Here is a 22,711-nt window from a genome sequence, read left to right as displayed (position 1 = left end):
AACACTAAGTTCACCGAGGTCGATTTGAACTTAAATCGCGTTGGCTGTTAATATTTCTTCGTTCAGATTCTAAAACATCAATCTGCACCATTTTCTCAATCTACTTTAGCAATGCTTGTCAACATAGGATATTAGCATGAGGGATTATCGTTCTTAATTTCATCACCTGGTACCAAGTTGATCCAGTTATAGCAATAATTAGATGCAGAATACAACTACCTTATTCAATCAATACCTATCAGGTCCAATTTCAGAAATTCAACCCGTTTGGCTATGTTATGAACGCACCTCCCTTGACCATCAAGGACTGCAGTGGGACTCAAACCTGGAGCTTCTGGCTCAGAGGCAGGGCTGTTACCCACTGCAACACAAGACCTCCTATGTTGCCATTGTACAGATGCACAATATTACAGAGTGCTAGGATGTGGATTTACATCTGTGATTTTGCGGCAGTTATGATTTCCTGATCTCTAAGGTAACGAATGAGCATGTTAAATGACGGAAGGGCACATTTTGTACTGAAGAGGAAAATAAGAGGATGTGTCAGCCTGAGTAACTTCTGCCCATTGCGAGGTGGGTGATCACAGGTCTGGGAATAGGATGCTTGTCTCATTACTAAAGTGTGCTGAGGAGGTGGGTTGGGGAGAAGAAATTAAAGGAGGGAAAACTTAACAATCAATGGTCTATTAAAAAACCATATCAAGCCACACTCTGAAATAGTGGGCATAAAACACTGCAAAATTGCAAACTAAAAAGCAAGGTAACTTTATTCTGTTATATCGAAGAATCATTAGATGGCATGCTGAAACTTATAATCGTGAAACAGGTAACTGGAAAACAGATTATAGCATTTTTGTTATACCTTGTACCATCAGAACAACTTTTTGGGTCACTTTAGTGTAATCCATATTTCCACTTGGGTAAATGGCTCCTATCACTACCCAGACACCTCATTAATAAAATGTCCACCTGAATGTAAATCAGAGTTAATCCTGCTCTAAAACAAACAGCACGAAATACTCCTCCCACCCTCACCCTGGTGGATGAAACACAGAAAAACAAAGACAAACACACAGACACAGAGACAGAAAGAAAGTCAGCTTGATCAACATTTATTTCAGTTATGAGTTTTTGCTCGTTTTGCTCTTATACATTGTTGTTGTGCATTTGAATAACTCAATAACAGACTGTAGGTTGCAGTAGAAAAAGCCAATTGATTACAGATATTTTCCATGATAACTGCGAGAGCTATGTTTTAGAAATATAATTGCACATAGGTAACTTTAAAATTATAAGTAATCACAAGTATAATTTTTTGTATGAGAGGAGATTTCTAAAATGAAGGTTCCATACACTGTCTACTTCTGCTAATATAAATTTGCTTTGGCTTGAAAAAAAAGAGAATATAAAGGGCGCTTAGAACAGATAATTCAAATTATGCAACTTCAAATTGAGATTATACTGCAATATGTCTGTATATACTTAAATTTATTTTGGAAAATAGCTCTGAAACAATTATGATTATGAGAAAAGTTAAACCATCCCTCAGTTGTAGTTACAGTTGATTTTTGTCCTATAGTATGCAATATGCACATAATGTGTAATACTCAATAACTAAGCTGGCCTTCGTTCGCTCAACACAGGAACAAATCACAACAAATAAAAGCAATGACTAGAAATCAGAGAAAAAAATGGCAAAGAAGGGAGAAGCAGAGAAAGGAAAACTAGAAAGAGGAGAATGGGAATGAGATAATAAAACTGCATGAAAGCAAGAGAGAGAAGACTGGTACAATACGGCAAGTATATCCATGATAACCCACATCATTGCTTGAGCATGATGTCAAAGGGAAGTGGTACCTTTTTCCTAGGGTGGTCCCAAAAGGGAAAGAAACACATCACTGTTGTCCACCCAGAATAAGAAAATAAATGAAAAAAAAAATGTTTTAACCTCAGTACACCAAGATGGGGGCCTGAGCATCATTAGATTCCCAAGTTCTGTATTAGGTCCGTTAAAGAGGTATTACTACCTTTTGTCGTGGGAGAAGGGTTTGTCTACAATCACTAATTGCTTCAGTGGTTTATTACAATTTAGAGTGGCATGGAAGAAACCATCAATTGATAAAACACGACCATAGTTCCCTCTTCAGGTCCGACATCATAGACTGTATAACAGTTATCCTTTCTTATTATCATGGGCCAAAGTTACTCACTCACCAGCATGAAGCATAAAAGCCAGAAAAAAGGTTTGGCAGCAAGCCTGCTTTAATGGTGGTGGGATGCCTGTTCAGATTTGGCAGGATGCCTGGCAGTGTGCAGCCTGTAACATCAACGTGATGCCAGAACCTTGGCACGTGCCTGTGGTCTGACTGGCAAGCTGCCTCAAATAAAGCGGCATGATGCCTGCCCAAATTCACAATGACCAGTTCTGCAATGTTACTGCTCAAGACTATCAGTTGCATTGCCAAGGGGGACTTGCCTGAATGTGGGGAAACAAGTACTGGGTACGTCAGATCCCCATAAAATACAGTTAGTTGAGCTCTAAGCATAGATTCTATCATAGAAAAGGTTTGTTTATTGACAGGGATGTTTGAAAGATTCTCCAAGGGAAGATACTTGCGTGTTTCTATTAATACATACCGTATATGATTATAATCAAAACATGCAGAATGTATTATTATAAAGGGAAGTGCTGAACTGAACTGGGCAGACCTATCATTGTGTTTTACTCCTGCAGATTCAAGTTAAAATCAAGTCCTGGGCCAGGAAAAGACATTCATGCCTTCGCTGGCTGGGTTAATAAGAGGGGGTCACAACCAGCAGGATTCCCCCTCCTAGCTACCCTGCAACAGAACTCTCAGAGAATATTGCTCAAACATTGGATTCTGACAGATAACTCCCATGTGAAACACTGGGCTAATATTCACTGCTGCTGGTGAATGGTTATAGTGTCCACTGTTTATAAGAACTTAAATGGGCAAGGGTAAATCCAGGACATTTTGCACTGGGTTTCTGTATTATAGAGAATCCAGGGCGACTGAGACCTGCTTGAACAGGACAAGCAAATATGCATCTTCTTGACCAATCAGCTTGAACCTTCATTAATGAACAGTGCAAGCTCTGAACCAGAGCATGTAATTTAGGATAGTGAATCTAACATCAAATCAGGTACACGAAGCAGAACAAAGATGTGGAAAGAAAGATTTGATTAAGAGAGAGAGAGAGAAAGAGAAAAAAGACAAATATAAAGTAAAAATAATTTTTTAAAATTTAAGTTTAAAAAAACTCTAATCACCAAAATCTGAACACAGTGAAAGTCAATTTTCAGTGCCAGAGAGGTTGTTTATCATTCATGAAGACCGATCACACAATTAGACATTGAAATGGACAAGCCCTAAAATCTTGTGGCAAGTTTAGCTCGTACCGATGACACCAGCACAAGAACTTCATGCTCCTTCAATACATTTGAACAGGAAGCTAAACAGTGAAATGCCATTTTTGCATAGCTCTTGGAGGAGAAACGCATTCAGACAGCAGCTTCCAGATTGTCACGTTTAACTCACATCTACACATGCCTGTTGTTTTTGTCTGAATTGCGCATAAATAAGTGAGTGCCATTAGCCTCAGCATTATTTTTACAGTAAAATCTGGCACAATAGATTTTTTTTTCAGTAATAAGTCTGGGTCTGTACTTAATTGATCAATCCGAATCGAATTTGAAATAATAATTGTCCAAAACATTACCATCTCCTCACTTAAGGGAAATGTCAGTGGGTCGTTTCATTTGTTCGAACAATTTTTGGGTCACTGACCGCAATCAAAAAGGCAAATATGACATAAATTGGTTATTTATTTATATATTTTTAAGGCCCTTGCACAAGACACTCCATTTTCCAAAGATTTTTGATAACGTAAAAAAAAATTCGGATTTCAAATACTCGGTTTAATTTGGTCTCTGTTCAAATATGTTGTATGGGTGTTTATGCGCCTGTTACGTGTGATCAGTTTAACTGGCTCCTCCACTCTGCTACACACTGTAGCTGGGATCTTTGGCAGCTAGTTATTTTAAAATGTATTAAAATAAGCAAGTGTGTAAAGGAGATGGATACGCAAGGAGGACATTTTCAAAGTTAATTATCCAGTTAGAGGGCACTTGATATTTTACTTTATTTCATCTTCACACAGTACGTAACTGATATTGAAAACTCCTGGCTTGTCTTTGCCTGACTGAAAGTCAGCGAAGGAAAGGATGTTGACCGGCACTAACTCCAAATGAATCTTTCATAGATTGCCCAGTAGCTGCATTCAACTGTGCAATTCTTTACAGAGCAGCCCTCGAGTATTGGGGTCAGATGTGGAGCCCTTCATATTGACCTAGCTAAGGGTGGATAATTCAGCTCAAGCCAACAATTGAGTCTGTCTTTCCCTTCCAGGGGAATTCCAGTTATATAACACTGCTTTGTACATAGTCCCCTGAGAGTCCATGAGGGCAATCTATGGCAGCTCTCATCAGTGCCACTCAATGCTCCTCTGTGGCACCAAAGATACCAACTTGACATATCATTAATGCAGACACTCCAAGTTTAACCGTGAAGCCTGAGGAGTGACCAAATTCTCTCCAAGCTTCTCCAGAGAGAGGTGAAAAAGTTCAGATTTTTGCCATAGAGGCAATAAATCGGCACCTCTGTAGTATGCATGCCTCATCTTCGTAAGACATAGTACATTTTCCTACAAGCTGGGCATGGGCAGGAACAAATTGAATTAGCAATTAAAAAAAAAATCACTAAGAGGGGCAAGAAGTACCTCATACTAAATACATCAACTGCAAATTGTAAGACAAAAGAATTTCCTGCCTTTGTTATTCCTGAGCTTATAAATCATGATATGCATTAAACAGGGGACATTTCCATAACCGTACAGTTGACAGAAGTAACATATGTATAAATATTATTCATTTTTTTTAATGCTCCTTACCCCAATGCAAATAACAATGCTAGAATTTGATGCATCATTGACATCCCTGATGTCATAATTTGTTTCCAAATTTTGGCAAAATAATTCCTGAAATTAGTTAGCGTTCTGGTACCTTTGCAATGACACATGGAGCACCCTTTCTTATTTTGTTCATATCCTTCTGGGCAATATTTCTCACAGGTAAATGGTGGGCACTTTACGCAGCGGCACATCTCACAACCATGTTTGTTTCTCCTAAAAATAATTTAAAAACAAGTTAGATTAGCAAATGTCGAGTGAGACTGACCCCATTCTATAAATTTTGGTGGTCCAGCTATATAGAAAGAAAGGCAGCATCATCGTATCTCAAAATATCTCAAAACATTTCACATTCAGTAATTACACTTATGAAGTTTGCAATTAGCAAAATCCCACAAAGATCAGGGAAATGATTTCTGCCATTTTGGTTGAAAGGGGAATGTGGACCAGGAATACACAGCATTCTTTGAGGAATGCCACAAGATCTTTACTATCCAACTAAATTGGCACAAAGGGCCTTGGTTTAATGGCTGATCTGAATGGCATCTGTGACAATGTTGCACTCCCTCAGTATTACACTGGTCGCCAGCCTAGATCATGGGACTAAGTTCTGGCGCGGGCATCAAACTAACCTTGGGACCCAGAGGCAAGGGGTGGCCATCGGACAAGCTGTCACTGGTACAAGCAGCTTTTGCGGCAGTGCAGTGTAACCTTTGGATATCAATATGCTTGGTCAGTGAAGTCATGGAATTGAAGTCGTGCTGTGTTTTTTTCAAGCATTGTTACAGCCCATCAACAAGGTGACCTAACGCTCATGTTCCCTTTAAGCTGGGTGGCCATACAGCAACCCGAAGTTCTCACGCAGACCGTGCACAAGCCAGCCCCTTTAAGTTACCTGTGTGTGCAACCCCATAGAAAATTTAAAGGGCCTGCCTGCTCAAATCATCTGTGCACTCCAAAGAAGAATCAGAATACGTTGCTCATATTACCTCTGCTTCAAACTAGCTGGAATGTTACTGAAACTAGTATAAAGCAAACTTGAGGAAAAGTTCATATTTTGGGTACTGCAAAGGCCAACCCCCTCTTGTCATTTGGATACCGGTGAATGAAGCATTCTCTATTTGGTAGCACAGAATTTTAATGTTGCTGAAAAAAGCTGTTCATCTTGCACTCATCAGGACAAACACAAGAATGCCAAATGTCAAACCATCGCAACAACTGTCGTATAAATTGTTGTGAGCGTTTGGAATTTGGCACTCTTGCATTTGTCTTGCCAAGTGCCGGATGAAAGGCTTCAGCAACATGTCAGCCTTGTCAGCAACATTTCCGGTTTGTAACACACTAATATTAACTCAGCAATGTTAATTCTGCAGCTCTCTCCACAGGTGCCAATCTCAAACAGCAGTACAGAAATGGTAACAATGAAAATATAGGAAAAGAATTCATATCACGTATTTATTATTTGCTTTTTAACATCGAAGTTAAATTTCAAATAAGCCTCTCAATAAAACTCTACATGGCAGGGTTTCCAACTCAGGAGTGGCAATCAGACTCAATTTCCAATGTTCTGTTGTAACTATTAATTTGTTGCACATGTTCAAAGAAGAGCGGGGTTGGGGGTGGGGGCAATGGTGGTAGAGGGGTGAGTGGCAGGATGTGTCATATTTGCCAATGCCTGTACAACCAGTGGTTAAATCAGACGGATAATAGGACCACGTGGCATCCAATTCACTGCGGGGACAGTTTGAAACTCAGGGCTGGCATAAACCAAAATCTTTGCCATCCTATCAGCTAACTCACCCGCAACGGGATTATATTGTTCATCACAAGCTCTATTGTTACTTCATGCAAATATTTTTGTGCTTCAATCCCATTCTCATCATCAAAATCTGTCACAAATTGGAACATGGTTGTGAAAAAGCAACCAACACCAAGATGGTCAGTTTTGACATTGTCACATAGAAACTGGGTGTGCTCAACATGAAGATGTTTTAAAAAATTTAAAGAGGAAAACAGTGTAATGAGCTATTTACAGGGCACACAAATGATACAATTTCAAAACCACACAAATCACACTTGGTAAAATAATAGCCAACGTTTTTTCCCCCTTTAAATTCTAAAAATAAATCAAGTTTAACAACTGGTTAATATCTTGTGGGCAGAATTTTGCCCTTGATGGGCGGGTGGACAGCTGATTGCAGCTGCTGAAACGGGCCCCACCGCCATTTTGAGTGGTCGGGCCAATTAAGGCCCACCCAGCAGGCTGCCCGGCGGGAAGCGTTATGCACTTCCTGTGCAAGGTTGGGGGGGGGGGGGGGGGGGGGGGGGGAGAGAGAGAGAGAGAGAGAATCCCCAGCTGTCAGAGTGCGCTTTTTCGTGCTTGCGCGCAAAAGAGCGCACTGCTCCCTGAGACTAAGTGCTGCCTCAGGGAGAGCTCTGACAGTTTTTGAAAGTTTAAAAATAGAAAAATAAAAAAATTAACATGTCTCCCTCATGTGACAATGTCACACGAGATGGGACATGTTAATAAATATCACAAAAACTGACATGAAACCTCATCCCGCCAGTGGATGTGGTTTCATGTATTTTCTATTCCTCGCTGGGGCTCCTGGCCTGCCCCAACCTTAAGGTTAGACGGGCAGGGCCTTTAATTACTTTAATTACCCTGTCAATGGTCTCAATTGGCCGTTGACAGGTCGGCGGGCGGACTGCTGATCGCGCTGTCCCCATGCCTTCCTGAATATTTAAATGGGACGGGGATGATGTTGGGGGTTCCCCCCTGATGTAATCCTGTATCACTTTTGAGTCGGTGAGTAGCCCCCGCCCCCAGCTCACCGACGGAAAAATTCTGCCCCGCGTGTCTGATCTGCTGGGAACTTCAGCGTAGTGGTTAAATGGAGGGTGGTTATTTATTGGGAGGTCTCACAAATTAATGTATGCAAAGAAAATGAAAGAAAAATGAACATTTTGTTTTAAACGTCCCAATGATTTTTCTTCAAGACTCCTCAGACAAGTGCTCTGGAGCTCAATCTTTATCTTCTAGAGACTCCAGGATGACCTTGGAGGGCTGACAACTCCACTACATGAAGGTGAATGATGTGTATGTCTGGAACGTTTGAAGGAATACTTGCAAATAATTTAGATCTGCCATCAATGATTGATGAAAAAAACCAAGAGAAAAAGTATGCTTCCTTTTATTTACCCAATAGAAATTAGTTCATTGTGCAAAAATTGCAATAACTTGAATTGCGGTCGTTTTTAATAACGTGGTAGCTCTTGCTCATTAAGAGGGTTGCAAGGTGATGAACACGATTTGATTGCACATGTCCAATAACTTGGCCACTAACTGGCCAATGAGCAAAGGCTATATGACTCACTACGCTGCTCGGTGTTGATCTGCGGTACTTACATGTAACCATAGGGACAATGCTTATTGCAGGAAAGCTTTCGGCATTTGTGTGGCTGTGGTCGACATTCACAGATGCTGCACTCATCCAAATCCATCAGGAAACCATGGGGACAATGTAAAGAACAATACGATGTCAAATCTGGACAGGGTTCCTCTGGAACAGAAAGATGTTATTTACTGTCAGCTACAACCAAGCGCAAAATGTATTAATCAGGTTATAAAACAATAAATCCTTTGATCACACTGCCTGGCTTACTTCCTCAATTCTCGTTAAGTATTTCCATTCCATTCCTCACTTGAGCCATCAAGCTGCTCCTTGTCTTTTGCTCTTATTTATAATATGTGAAAGCAACCAGGGTGAATTCCAGTTAGCTGGCCCCTGATCAACTCCTCCAGCTAATCGGAGTGGTCTGCCCACCAAAAACCCCAAGAGCAAGTTCACATCTTACCATTCTGCATTGGACGTTGAGTTGAATTCCAACAAAAGAAGTTACGTCATTGCAACTCCAATTTATAACCAATATGAAGTTTATAAGATTGTTATGTTTTGGGGCTCTCTCTCTAACTTAGGGTAAAATGGAGGAATGGAGGGGAGTCATGTGAGCCACTCTGAATTCTGTCTAATGACGAGCTTGTGTGGCTTGGTTGTTAAAGGTTAAAGCAGGGCACAGCTTGTCTGACTGAGAAGAACAAAGATATTCACACCTGTAGACAATGACCAGGGCTGCTGTGCTGTTGGCAGATAGACTGCTAGTTTCCAAATCATGGGGAGCTGTTAGGAATTCATGTTTTGTAAATAATTATACTTTAAACTCTATTTAATTCCAATGTAGAATCGATCTGGGAGTCCAGAGAGCATTTCTACCTGCATACAAGGTCCATGTGACTCATGTTGTTATGAGATGGGCTTTGACTTTGGGGGGGGGGGGAAGAGGAGGAGGAGGAAAGAGTCCATAGCAAGAAACTGTAGTATTGGGGTACAGAGTTTCTCATAAGGTATCTCTGTGCGAGAACAAGAGACATCTTAGCCTGCACCTTTAGTGCAAAAAATACTGGCCCTGTTTGTTACCACACAAAACATGGGTGTGAGCTCATATTCAGACTGGAGACACCAAGTTTGAGGATTTATACAAGACTGGAAGTTCATCTAGCTTGACAAGAGGGGAAAATCTCCAATTTGTCCCTTACTATGCACATCAGTTCAGGGATAAGATGTTTTCCAGCTGGAAAAAAGGAAGCAAGCCGATAGGAGCTGAGAATAGCTTTGGATTAGTTCCTGGAGAATTACATGCTCACTTAAGTAGAACTGCGGAGGGGATTTTCAGTCATTTTAACAGTTAAATGTAGTTTAGAGTATAAGTTACCTACTAATTAGTGTCAATGTCTTATTACATTGTTGAGGTTTAATGGCAATTATATTAAGGTTTAATTGCAATTGCATTGTTAAACAGGTGATGGGTATTTGTACACCTGAAATGTTGATAGCTGGGACACTGGGTATTGGAACAGTGTTGACTATGAACTAAGTCAATAAATTCTCTCCAGCAAAGAAAGCAGCTATGTCTTTGTTTTAAGTTCACCAGCCGGCATGGATCTGATTAATAATTAGTGTTTAGACAATGCTGCTTTTAGTTTGTTTATTATAGTAAAAGTCTTAAATTATGAGATCCTTCCAGTCAGCTGCTGGAAAGTCAAATATCTTTCTAAAAGTTATTAGTCACTACAGGAATTGTAGCATTCCCTATTCACATACACCGCTATTCTGTGGTAGTGATTTATTTTTCAAACCCCTGTAGCACAATCAGTTCTTACTAATCTGGTTGAAAATATTATGTTTATGAGGAACAAGTTGCTCCTGAGAGATGAGTCTAGCTACGAGGCATCATGAGCACAAAAATAAAGCTGGATGTTCACTGAACGGCTAACAAACAGGCCAATTCCTGTTCCATCTTAGGGCTGTATCTCTTCCAGCTGTTATCTCCAGACTGCTGGAATGTAGGCACAGAGCATTTTGCTACTATGAACTCAAATTAATAACAGTTGTTCTGCCCAGAACACTGGAAATTTCAGATGTGGCTGGGAGACATGTTGTGAAATGTTCACACCAAAGTGTGAGCAACACCCGCAATGTTTAATGTGTAAAGGTGGTGCAATAACTCAAACAATGATATGGGTGAATTTTAAAAATATAAAACATTAAACAGCATTGCATACTTTTGCACTGGAAGATTAAAGTACTTGCTTATTTATGTTTAGGCATGCTCAACCCATGACAAGATTTTTCCTGTTCTTAGACACGTACTGTATATACTTGTGTAAAAGTCAAACTCATGTAAAAGTTGACCCCATGATTTTGAGCCTCAGAAAACAGCTTTTCATATGCTTCATGTAAAAGTGGACCTGAGTTTTTCAGGGGTCAAAGCCTAAAAATTTTGGAACCAATGTATAATCCTGGAGATATTAATGATTCAATTTTATTGTAATTGAATAAATAGTAATGAAAATGAATACCAGAAAAGAAATTAATAAATGTTAGATAATTAGTAGGGATGAAATTTATATAGTTTGTAATGTTATAAAATAAATAAATGTTCTATAATTAATACAAATTCTTTACTGTTGTTGGTTTTCACTTTAATCCATTACCACTGCCTTTTATAGATTTCGCTTGGGCCCAGATCAAGCAACATATCAACCCCTCAAAACCATTCCCCTTATAAATGTCGAGCCCATGACTTTAGACCTAAAAACAATTGGTCTCAAAAATTCAATTTTTATGTGAACATTAATGGGAAATTTGCATTTCATAACCAGGTTTTGGCATGCCCTCTCTCCTCTGCTCCAAAATCTAGAATTACCCTTGATGTTCCCCCATTCCTCAGTTAGCTTCAGTGTCCTTAGGAAGGGACCATTACCAACTGCCATCAACCAAAAGCTGCTGATAGTGTGTATGTGTGGATATTGCTATTCATTTTGAATAATCTGAGGGTTTGGTGGTAAAATGCACCTGACCATGCACATTTGGGATTGAAGGAGGGCTTTTCCATTTTCTATTTGATTATTCTTGGAGAGGAGCACCCACAGCACTATGGGCAGGTCTCTGTAACCTCCAGAACTTGAGAAGTGGGCTGGGTGAGTATTCAGTTTTGGGCAGCCATTCATTTCTTATGGCCTAAATCTATATCCCTACGATTTTTAATCAATGATCTGAATTTGTTTGAAGATTTAAAAAACATACTAGTGGGACAGAATTTGGATTACAAAAGATAAGTTAATTTATTTTCACTATGAGGCTGGGACATCCAGATGGTCCGCACTTATTCCATTGAACAGGCCAGGTCATCTATGTCAACCTAGGGTACTGATCAACTGAGGTCATCCAGATGCAGCTGTTTAGTTTCACAACTTTGGAATTCCCTTCCCCATGGCTACACCCCTCTGGCATAAGGAGAGGGCAAGGGATGAACAAGAAAGCAAGTTAAGAAAGTGGCAGACAAAAGGAAACTTGGAGGTGGACCCAGAAAAAGATGTCCATAATGGTAATAGTTCCTGGAAAGAGGCAGCAAAGGCTATATTAATAGTCAAGATTCCCAGCTGCTTGATGGATTTATGTTAACTCTAGATTTTGACTTGTTAGTTAGTTTCCAGGAAAGATTTACTATCTGTGCTGCTGTTGCGCTAGTGGCTATTGTAAAGTGCAAGGACAGATTCTGCTCTGTGTTATACAGCACGGATGGAGAGCTACAACCTTCATTTAACATTTCATTTCTGCTGAATTCTGCAATACATTAAAACAGTTATGAATCTTTTAAAACGACAGCATCCTGGTCTGGGAATCGCTATTCAAAGGTCCGAATAATGATGCAAAGCCAGCAAAGGATGATCACACTGGGAATTCCTTCATGGTTTCATCCCTCTCTGCCAGCACTGTGGAAGTTTCCGCCAAACCCCCACAGGGATTACGGCAAACAGAGCATTAGAAGCCAAGGAAATTCCAGGCAGGTGTGTTTTTCTGTCGCAGAACAAATACAGCGTCCTTCATTAGCTTCATTTCACTTGTTATCATGTCAAAAATAGGCTAGGATCAGGATTTTCCACTTTTGGGAAACCTCAGTGCACTTTCGGCAGGACAGAGTGCTGTCCACCAAGAAGAATATCCCTGGGTGCAGCCCATTTTCTTGGATCAAGGTAATTCGTGATTTTAACTGGGCTGCCCAGCCTTTAGCTGGAGAAGTGGAGTTTGGCTCTGACAGGCTTCTGAGGTATAAACGACCTGGCCCTTAAAAATCCACTCTTTGGCCATCAATTCCGATGCTGGACACAAGAGCCAAACCGGTGACGATGGGAAACATGCCACATGAAGTGCTCACTATCATTTGTGGCTAGTTATAATAGACCTGTTCATATTTGGGCTGACGTAGTGCCTGGTCACTGCTGGTAATACCAAAAGTGAGGAGGTGGATGGATGCGAGCGTGGAGCCTGCAAACATTTGCCGAAGAAATTTCCACTGCATTTTGCTGGAGTTTTGAATTCTAAAACAACAACAGAAAACGCTGGAAAAATACCTCAGCAGGTCTGGCAGCATCTGTGGAGAAAGAAGCAGGTTCGCGTTCAATACGACAACATTGGGATGCCACAGATGCTACCAGACCTGGTGAGTTTTTTAAGCTCTTTCTATTTCTAATTTCAGATCTCCAGCATTTTGTTTTTACTTTAGCTTATAATTCTTTGGCAGGTATAACATAAAAATTACATTTAGTGAGTCAGAGTTTCAGTGCTTGGTAACCAAAATCTTCCTGGCATTCTGAAATGATTGGAACACTTACTAGGTAGGCACTGACACATCAAGCACCCCTTCTGGTCTTGCACAAAGCCATAAGGGCAATCTTTCTCCGTCAAAGTACAGTTAATCAGCCTCTCGCATAGCGTCGGACTAACTGTCCCATAGCTCGGCTCTGTTGGAAAAGTGAAACAAAGAGATTTAATTTCCAAATGAATATTCACTGTTGGCCAGTACAGCTCCATAAATCATAATATATGCAACTTCAATTTTGTACACACACCAGCTTATCTGACAGATATCCCAATCAAAGCACTTCTCAAACTGTTTGTTCGTAGGATGTTGGCGACGCGTTTTATTAAGTGTTCCCCGATGCTCTCAGAAGGTGCTGTGGGCGTTCTCATTGAACCACTGAGATGATGCTGCTACCCCAATGGTGTTGGTAGGAGATTCTAGGGGCTGAATTTTGCCATCGGTGAGCAGGGGGCAGGGCACTTTGCCTCAGGGAGATGTGCGTTCTATCGTGCGCATGCGCGAAAGAGCGCACTCTCGCATTTGGGGAATCCCTCCCCGCCCACACAGGAAGCGCATAGCGCCAGGTGTCACACTGGGCAGGCCTTAATTGGCCCGCCCACGTAAAATGGCGGCGGGACCCGCTTCTCCACCGCGATCGGCTCCCCACCTGCAGGAGAAAATTCTGCCCAAGGATTTTGATCCAGCAACAAGCCTGAAGGAATATGTTGAAGTCATTATAGCATGTGATTTGGAGGTGTTCCTATGATTTTGCTGCTCTAGTCTTTCTTGAGCCGAGAGGTTACAGAGCTGGTATGTGCTGTTGACGTAGCTTGGTGAGTTGCTACAGTGCAAGCTTATGCTTATTATTTAGAGGAAAACTCCCCACTGGTTCCACAGAAATGCATTTAAATTAAATAAATACCAGATTTCTTTGCACTGTTACTATCCTTTGTGCAAGACCCTGGGAGAAGATCTATAATCTACATCAAAACAAGTAGAAAAGTCTGTCCTGTACGGCACCATTGGCATCCTCTCTCACCCAGTTAACAAATGCATTCATTGGGCACTTGCCAGTTCTCCCCATAGACAAAACTTATGTATAAACTGAAGCACCAGCTATATTGTTGTCAGTGCTATGATTCCCCCACCACTGCTCCTTGTCCAGACAAACTATGCTTCAAATGATTACCTAATGATACGTGGTAGGGAATCTGTGGTTACTTTTCCAAGTGTGCTGTTACAAAATGTAGAAGCTGTCACAGCAACAATAATGGGGTTAATTATGTGCTTCCAAATTGCTACGAAGACAATTGGGTGTATTTTCTCTGGTCAAGAGCGAAAAAGGACCTCGCTCACGTTGGCAGGCTTTAGAAAATCTAGCCGAAATCTGAACCCGAATCACCTACTTCAGTTACAGCAGCCTGCACAGCTCCCAGTGTGTGTTTAAATCTATTGGGGTGGGTGGGTGGGGGGAGTGGGGAGGGGCAGGAGGAAGAGAGGGCAGCAGCATCATTAACTAAAGGTGGACAAAAGTTCTGCTCTGCCATTGTTCTGATGGCACAGTGGTGCTGTCAGAATTTTGGATCCTGCTATGTTCAGCATTGGCAGCTGATTTCTTGTTATTTCACTGTTCCATTCATATGCTCTTTTACTGCAATTGCATCACCACATTTTAGGATGACAGCATTTTGATCCTGATTCCTCAGGGAACGGGACACTTGTACATAACTTGTACAGGAATATAACTATAGGAACCAGCTGCCCTGTGAAAGGCAGATGGGAATGAGTGAAAGGCTAGGCATGAGGATGTTCCACTAAGAACCATTTGTTATTTGTAATTATCCAATGCAATTTTCAAAATAATTTCCTCCGAATTTCTGAGACACCTCAATTAAGCCTCATCTCTGTGCTTTTTTCCACTGTTTGCTTGGCTTCTTCACACTTATCTTCTTGTGGGAAAATAAAACAATCTGTGCTAGTTAACTCTGTGCTAATAATTCACCTTAAGTGTTGACTTTTTAAATGCCATGATATTTCTCCCATTGAAGTCTAGGGAAGTGGGGTTGTTCAGTCTGTTAGCTAGCAATAAAACTTGAGGAATGCTAGTCTGATTTTTTGATAAGTCAATCTAAGCCATTTGAAATCATGGTTTAGGACTATACAAAAAGAAATAAAGACAAAATGATGCAAATATGCAATATGGAAAAACAAAGAGAATGCTAGAAATTCACAGAAGCTCAATTGACATCACTGAGAAAGATTGGATGAGCTGGCAATTTTGGAGAAGTCTCTTCATAGGACTGACTAAAACAGAACATGGAAGGTCAAAAGTTTAGACATGCTAAGCATTTTAACAAAGAAAGGCAGCTAACAGGCTTAAGAACCTGTAAATATATTTAACAAAGTGCATTATCAACAAAAGCCATCTCAGTCAGAACTTACAAAAAGTCTTTGCAAGGATAAACATGGAAGGGAAAGCAGCTGAATATAGCTAGCAGGAAAACCAAGGACTGTGTCTTCAATTATCATAAGGTTGAAGAAAGGCCAAGGCAAAGGTGAGAAGCTATAATTTCCTTGGCAGTTTCACTTCAATCAACAGTTTCATTGGTATTCACTTTAAACTTCCAAGAGGAAATTGGAAAGAGAGAAAGCTTGTATTTATGCACCACCTTTCATGATTGCTGGACTTCCCAAAGCATCTTACATCCAATGAAATGCTTATGAAGTGTAGTCGCTGTTGTGATGTAGGAAATGCGGCAGCCAACATGGATACAGCAAGCTCCCACAAGCAGCAATATAATAATGACCAGGTAATCGGTTTTGTGATATTGATTGAGGGATAAATATTGGCCAGCTCTCCTGGGATCACTCCTCCACTCTTCTTTGAAATAGTGTAATGGGGCAGATTTGATTAAACATGTCATTCAAAAGCCAGCACCTCCAACAGCACAGCACTCCCTCAGTACTGCACTGGAGTTTCAGCCTCAATTTTTATGCTCAAATCCAGAACTGAAACTTGAATCCAAAGCCTCATGACTCAGATGAGAATGCTACCCATTGAGCCATGGCTGTCAGTTTTGGAGATGGAAAAAGGCATAAAGGTGAATACAGTCGAACAGGACTAAGGCAAAATTACTGAAATTGGATACAGAAAGAAACACGAGAAGACAAGCAAAAACAATGGAAGCGAAATGAAGAAGAAAGGGCAAGATGATTTTAATACAAGTTTAAATAAGCTATTCTTAAAAATGATTCACTTTTTAGTTCATCGCCGCTTGCTACGCCAACAAGACAACTTCAGACATTGATTCAGCTAAAGTGAACATCATTTGGATGAATTATACCAGAACTAGTAAAACACTTATGAAATTTTAAATCAGGTTTCACTGAACTTAATTTCTTAATGAGCAAAATATGTTTGATTTTAATGTCTTGATGATGTCTGGCTCAACATCACGAAACGTCCTGTGTCGAAGACAGTTTGTCGATTAAAACGTTTGTTATTCAATAAGATTAGGGATTTATACTCCAATAAACCAGACTAATTTTATTTTGCCATTTGATTGAACAAGCAATTCATTTCATGCTCAATTAATTTTCTTCAGTTGGTCTGAATTGGTACTTGGCACGAATTGGCACTTGGCACAGTGCAGACAAAACAACCAGCAACATATCCTCTGGAGAACCATGCTTTGAAAAAGGAGGACATCTGGCAACATCTGCAGGAATTCAAAAACAGAGTTCATTCTTCTGGCATCAGAACAGAAGGAGAAACTGCTGTAGGTTAGGGAATTTCAGCTTCCTACCAGATTTGGGCTTAAATTACTAGTGTGGAACATCTGCACCTTATGCTTGCTTATAGCACTTTGAACAAGCTAACTCAACCTACTGAACTGCTCACAGGCACAGTGATATAAAAAGGAGAAGTTTCTTATCTGTAATTTATTATTAGTGTCGTCTGCAGCAAATAATGTCAAATAACTACTGTTGGCCTGGTTGGCACATCCATTCAAATGTTAACCTCGTTGAGGCAGTGAGTGACTGTTGTATTAACTTAAGCTGAATTCTTTGTTGCCTAACTACTATATAGCTTTTTTTTTTGCAAAGAATAGAGTTGCGCTTTGAATTTAAAATTTAATCTTCCAGTACAAAATTAATAAGGTTCATATATCTGTACATTACTGCAAAGAAGTAGAATCATTAAATACTATGTATGGAATATTCATATAAAGAGTATGGAGAGTTTAGTGTTGGTCCTTATGTGGGGGGTGGAGGTCATGGTGGCAGAGAGGAACAGTGGTATAATGGTAATGTCACTGGACTAGTAATCCAGAGGCTTTGGCAAATGCCCTGGAGACACAGGTTCAAATCTCACCACGACAACTGATGAAATTTAAATTCAATTAATGTATTCTGGAATTGAAAGCTAGCTCAGTAATGGTGACCATGAAACTATCATTGATTGTTGTAACTAAACCCATTTGGTTCACTAATGGCCTTTAAGGAAAAAAATTTGCCTTCCTTACCTGGTCTGATTCATAATTGCCCTCTGAAATGGCCTAGTGAGCCACACAGATCAAGTGCAATTAGGGATGGGCAACAAATGCTGGCCTTGCCAACAACACCCACATCCATTGAAAGAATAAAAAAACTATCCTTTTCCTTCCTTTTAAAAAATGTTCTATTTTGTAAAAGATTCACAAAGAAGAATGGTACTGGGGGACAATGGCCCAATGGTAATGTCACTGGACTAGTAATCCAGGCTAATGCCCTGGGGATACAGGTCTAATTCTGAATTAGTCTGGTCTAGCCTGCATGTGACTCCAGACCCACAGCAATATGGTTGACTTTTAACTGTCCTTTGAAATGGCCGAGCAAGCCACTTGGTTGTACAAAATCACAGCAGGAAAGTCAAAAAGGAATGAAGCCAGATGGGCTACCCTGCATTGATTTAGGCACTGCAAACAATGGCACACCCAGCACTGTCGATCCTGCAAAATCTTTCAATTACTAACATCTGGGGACTTGTGCCAAAAACTTGAGAGCTGCCCACAGACTAGTCAAACAACAGCCAGGCATAGTCATCCTCACCAATGTATACCATACAATGCCCCAGACAACACTATCACCATCCCTGGATATGTCCTGTCCTAATTGGCAGGGCAGACCCAGCAGAGGTCATGGAACAGTGGTATATAGTCAGGAGGAAGTTGCCCTGTGAGTCTTCAACATTGACTCTGAACCCTATGAAGTCTCATGGCATCAGGTCAAACATCAGCAAATAGACTTCTTACTGATTATCACCTACCACCCTCCCTCAGCTGATAAATCAGTACTCCTCTATTTTGAACACTAATTAGAAGGAGCACTGAGGGTGGAAAGGTCACAGAATGTCAACGTCCATCACCAAGCATGGATTGGTAGCACTGTTACTGACTGAGCTGGGCAAGTCCTGAAGGATACAGCTGCTAGACTGGGCCTGCGGCTGGTGCTGACGGATTCAACAAGAGGGAAAACTGGGCATACTTGACCTGTCACAGAGGCATCTGTCCATGGCAGTGTTGGTAGGAGTGACCACTGCACAATTCTCGTGGAGACCAAGTCCAGTCTTTACATTGAGGATATCCTCCAGCGCGTTGTGCAGCACTACCACCATGCTAAATGGAATAGATTTAAAAATAGATCTAGCAACTCAAAACTGGGAATCCATGAGGGGCTGTGGGCCATCAACAGCAAAGTTATAATCAACCACATTCTGTAACCTCATGGCCCAGCATATTCCCCACTCGACCATGGCCATCAAACTAGAGGATCAATCCTGGTTCAATGAAGAGTGCAGGAGACCATGCCAGAACAGCACCAGGCAAACCTAAAAATGAGGTGCCAACCTGGTGAAGCTACAACACAGGACTACTTACATGCCAAATAACATTAGCAGTATGCAACAGACAGAGCTAAGTGATCCCACAACCAACAGATGTGATCAATGTCCTACAGGTCCTGCCACACAGAGTCATGAAAGGCAGTGGACAATTAAACCATTACCTGGAGGAGGAGGCTCCATAAATATCCCCATCATCCTCAGCATGTCAGTTCATATGGTGAGGCTGAGGCTGTTACAACTATCTTCAGCCAGAAGTGCCAAGTGCAAAAGACAAGATTGAAGCAGTTGCAACCATCTCCAGCCAGAAGTGCTGAGCAGATGATCCATCTCGGCCTCGTCCAAAGGTCCCCAGCATCACAGATGCCAGTCTTCAGTCAATTAGGTTCACTCCATGTGATATCAAGGAATGGTTGAAGACACTGAATACTGAAAAGGTTGTGGGCCCTGACGATATTCCAGCTGTGGTACTGAAGGTTTGTGCTCTAGAACTAGCCATGCCCCTAGCAAAGCTGTTCCAGTACAGCTCCAACACTGGCATCCACCTGACAATGTGGAAAATTGCCCTGGTATTGTCCACAAAAAGCAGAATAAATCTAACATAGCCAATTAATGCCCCATCCTGCCTACTCCCAATCGTCAGCAAAGTGATGGAAGCTGATGTCAACTGTACTATCAAGTGGCACTTACTCAGCAGTAACCTGCTAAATTCCGCCCCCCCATCAACATCCTGGGGGCTACCATTGACCAGAAACTGAACTGGACTAGCTCTATAAATACTGTGGCTACAAGAGCAGATGAAACCTGCAGCGAGTAACTCACCTCTTGGCTCCCCAAAGGCTGTCCATCATCTACAAGGCAGAAGTCATGATGGAATACTCTCCACTTGCCTGGATGAGTGCAGCTCCAGCAACACTCAAGAAGCTCAATACCATCCATGACAGAACACTAGACTGGCACTTCATCCACCACCCTAAACATTTACTCCTTCCACCACCAATGCACAGTGACAGCAGTGTACACCACCAAGATACACTGCAACAACTTGTTAAGTCTCCGACAGCATCTTCCAAACCCGTGATCTCTAGTTTCTAGAAGGACAAGGGAAGCAGATGCATGGGAACACCACCACCTGCAAGCTCCCCTCCAAGCCACACACCATGCTGACTTGGAAATATATCACCGTTCCTTCACTGTTGCTGAGTCAAAATCCTGGAACTCCCTCCCTAACAGCACTGCGAACATAGTTCAAGAAGGTGGCTCATCACCACCTTCTCAAGGACAATTAGGGATGGGTAACAAATGCTGGCCTAGCCAGTGATACCTGCGTCCCACGAAAGAATAAAAAAAGCAGCAATCACAGCTGTTCTTACCCTGGTATTTCAACATAGGAATTACTATAAGGAGAAAGCTCAAGGCCCATTTAGATCATGATCCACCATCCTGGCTGACAGTTGTGTTGTTATAAAGTTTGTTGAAGTGGTCTGAGTAGTTATGAATTGATATTCAAAAAGTGTCATTTTCAAAAGTTTGTTTTCTAACTCTGCAAATACAGCACCAGTCAAGGATTCACAATATTTGCAGAATTTCAATCAATCTGTTGCAGACGAGCTGAAAATTGCAAATAGCAACCTGACATAAAACCTCAGCAACATTGCGAGAACGTACCTGGCTGAAGGCTGGTCAATTTTGGAGGAAAGGGGAAGGAGGCAGTGCCATGGAAAACATGGCAGAATCACTTGTTACTTCCTCTTGCCTGGTGGTCACAAAGAGCAGGAGGGGGGGATTGTCATAGATTAAAGATGAAAACTGTTCTGCCTCCTTGATTGAAGACAGGAAAGAGGCAGGAGTGGAAGAATCATATGGATAACTTTCTTAAATGGGTGGAAAAGACCAAGGAACAATTTTTTAAAATTATTTGTTTACGGGATGTGGTTGTCGCTGGCTAGGCCGCATTTACTGCCCATCCCTAATTGCCCTTGTTTAGAGGGCATTTAAGAGTCAACCACACTGTTGTGGTTCCAGAGTCATACGTAGGCCAGACCAGGTAAGGATGGCAGATTTCCTTCCCTAAAGGGCATGAGTGAACCAGATGGGTTTTTACAACAACTGGCGATGGTTTCATGGTCATCATCAGACTTTTAATTTCAAATGTTTATTTAATTCAAATTTTACCATCTGCCATGGTGGGATTCTAACCTGGGTCCCCAGAGCATTGGTCTCTGGAATACTAGTCCAGTGATAATACCACTATGCCACCACCTCCCAAATTACATCATACGTACTGATAGCAAAATATAATCAGTGCATAATGTGGAAATTTTAGCTGGCTAATTCTACAATGATAGTACCTTTTCGGAGTGGTGATTCTCCGAATAAACACATTTCCATATTTTTGTGTGCCATCCAGTTACTTAAATAGCTCACAAGGTTATCAGTCAGCACATTACCATTTCCAGTAAGCGCAGTCCAAGTATGACTAACTAATATCATCTGACAGCTTGTAATATTTATTGAGCCAACGATATCCAACTGCGCAACAAGTCCTAAAGGTAATTTAGAGTTTGCATTTGGACAACAAACAATATTGAGCATCTCTTTCCGCCAGTTGATTCTGACCAATTCTTTATAATAGGGCTTCAAAGTGAACTACATAACGTAGAACCGTGCAAGACGTATTGTTGCTTAGAATCAAGATGCACCTATCACATTAAAATTTCCCATGCATGTTCACTAATTTATCAAATTATTATTGTTGGATTTTGAATAATTGCTTAATTTACTATACCTTTTCTTCCTTCAGATTTATTTTCCTATTAGCAATGGTCAATATTGTTATTGAAGAAGTTATTGTTATTGGGCATTTTTAGAATCTGCAAGCATTTTAAAACTATTTTAAGTACACTTCTTAAAATGATATTGGGCAGAAGCTGTAACCTTCAACCCAGGGTGTCTTCTTAATGCTGGATAATGTAAAAATTTATCCCAAAGACAGCATCAAGTGTCCTCAAACTCGACTGCAGTCTGGATGGATGAGGTTCAAACACAGCTCCTACTATCACAAAAGTAAAACCTCACTGAACCAATTTAATGTTGCTATTCCCTAAACCAGAGTGACAACTCAAAATAAATGCCAAGTTAACAAGGTAGCACTGTGATGAAAGTATAATTTTTTTTCTGGTTTATTGTGAAGTAGGTTTACTTAGGGGGTAAGTATAGTTGGTTTGTCTGTGTGTAATTTAATTACATTTGGAGTCAAGTAGACTGCAACTTTGAAACCACCAAAAGAAGCTCGGTGCTTGACATGCTAATGAGTAAACATGGATGCTGGCTTAGTATGTAAGGTGCGAAGGGAATTTGCATTTTTAGATAAATTAAGGGATTTGGATTTCAATGGGATCTTGGTCTGTTTACAACTAGTCAGAGAAGCAAGGCTAAGGAATGTGTTTATTTTTCCCAAAGTCTACTGACAATAATGGCAACATGAAAGTTTTTATATTGTGAGGAAGATAGTTTCAAAGGCATATGGAACAAGAGAATTTGCATATTAAAAAGAGAGAAACATATATAAAGGAGAATGAAAGACTGTGTGTCAGAAGGCCACATAAGATCTAACAGGAGTGTGTGAAATAGCCT

The 22,711-nt window shown here is 40.8% G+C and overlaps 1 protein-coding gene across 2 annotated transcripts in view; it reads right to left on the bottom strand.

Moving 5' to 3' along the window:
* LOC121292679 (cysteine-rich motor neuron 1 protein-like) overlaps nucleotides 1-22,711 on the bottom strand; it is a 305,563-nt gene that overhangs the window by 22,396 nt on the left and 260,456 nt on the right. For both annotated transcript variants that reach the window (XM_041214956.1, XM_041214957.1), the window contains 3 exons: nucleotides 13,226-13,354; nucleotides 8,399-8,552; nucleotides 5,084-5,205 (listed from right to left, as the gene is read on the bottom strand). In XM_041214956.1, coding sequence (XP_041070890.1) covers nucleotides 5,084-5,205; nucleotides 8,399-8,552; nucleotides 13,226-13,354 — 405 coding nt within the window. The remainder of the gene's footprint in view (nucleotides 1-5,083; nucleotides 5,206-8,398; nucleotides 8,553-13,225; nucleotides 13,355-22,711) is intronic.

This window comes from Carcharodon carcharias, chromosome 20, assembly GCF_017639515.1.
Source record: "Carcharodon carcharias isolate sCarCar2 chromosome 20, sCarCar2.pri, whole genome shotgun sequence".
Classification (NCBI taxonomy): domain Eukaryota; kingdom Metazoa; phylum Chordata; class Chondrichthyes; order Lamniformes; family Lamnidae; genus Carcharodon; species Carcharodon carcharias.
Note: the sequence above shows the minus strand (reverse complement) of the source record. Positions and strands in the feature narration are given on the sequence as shown.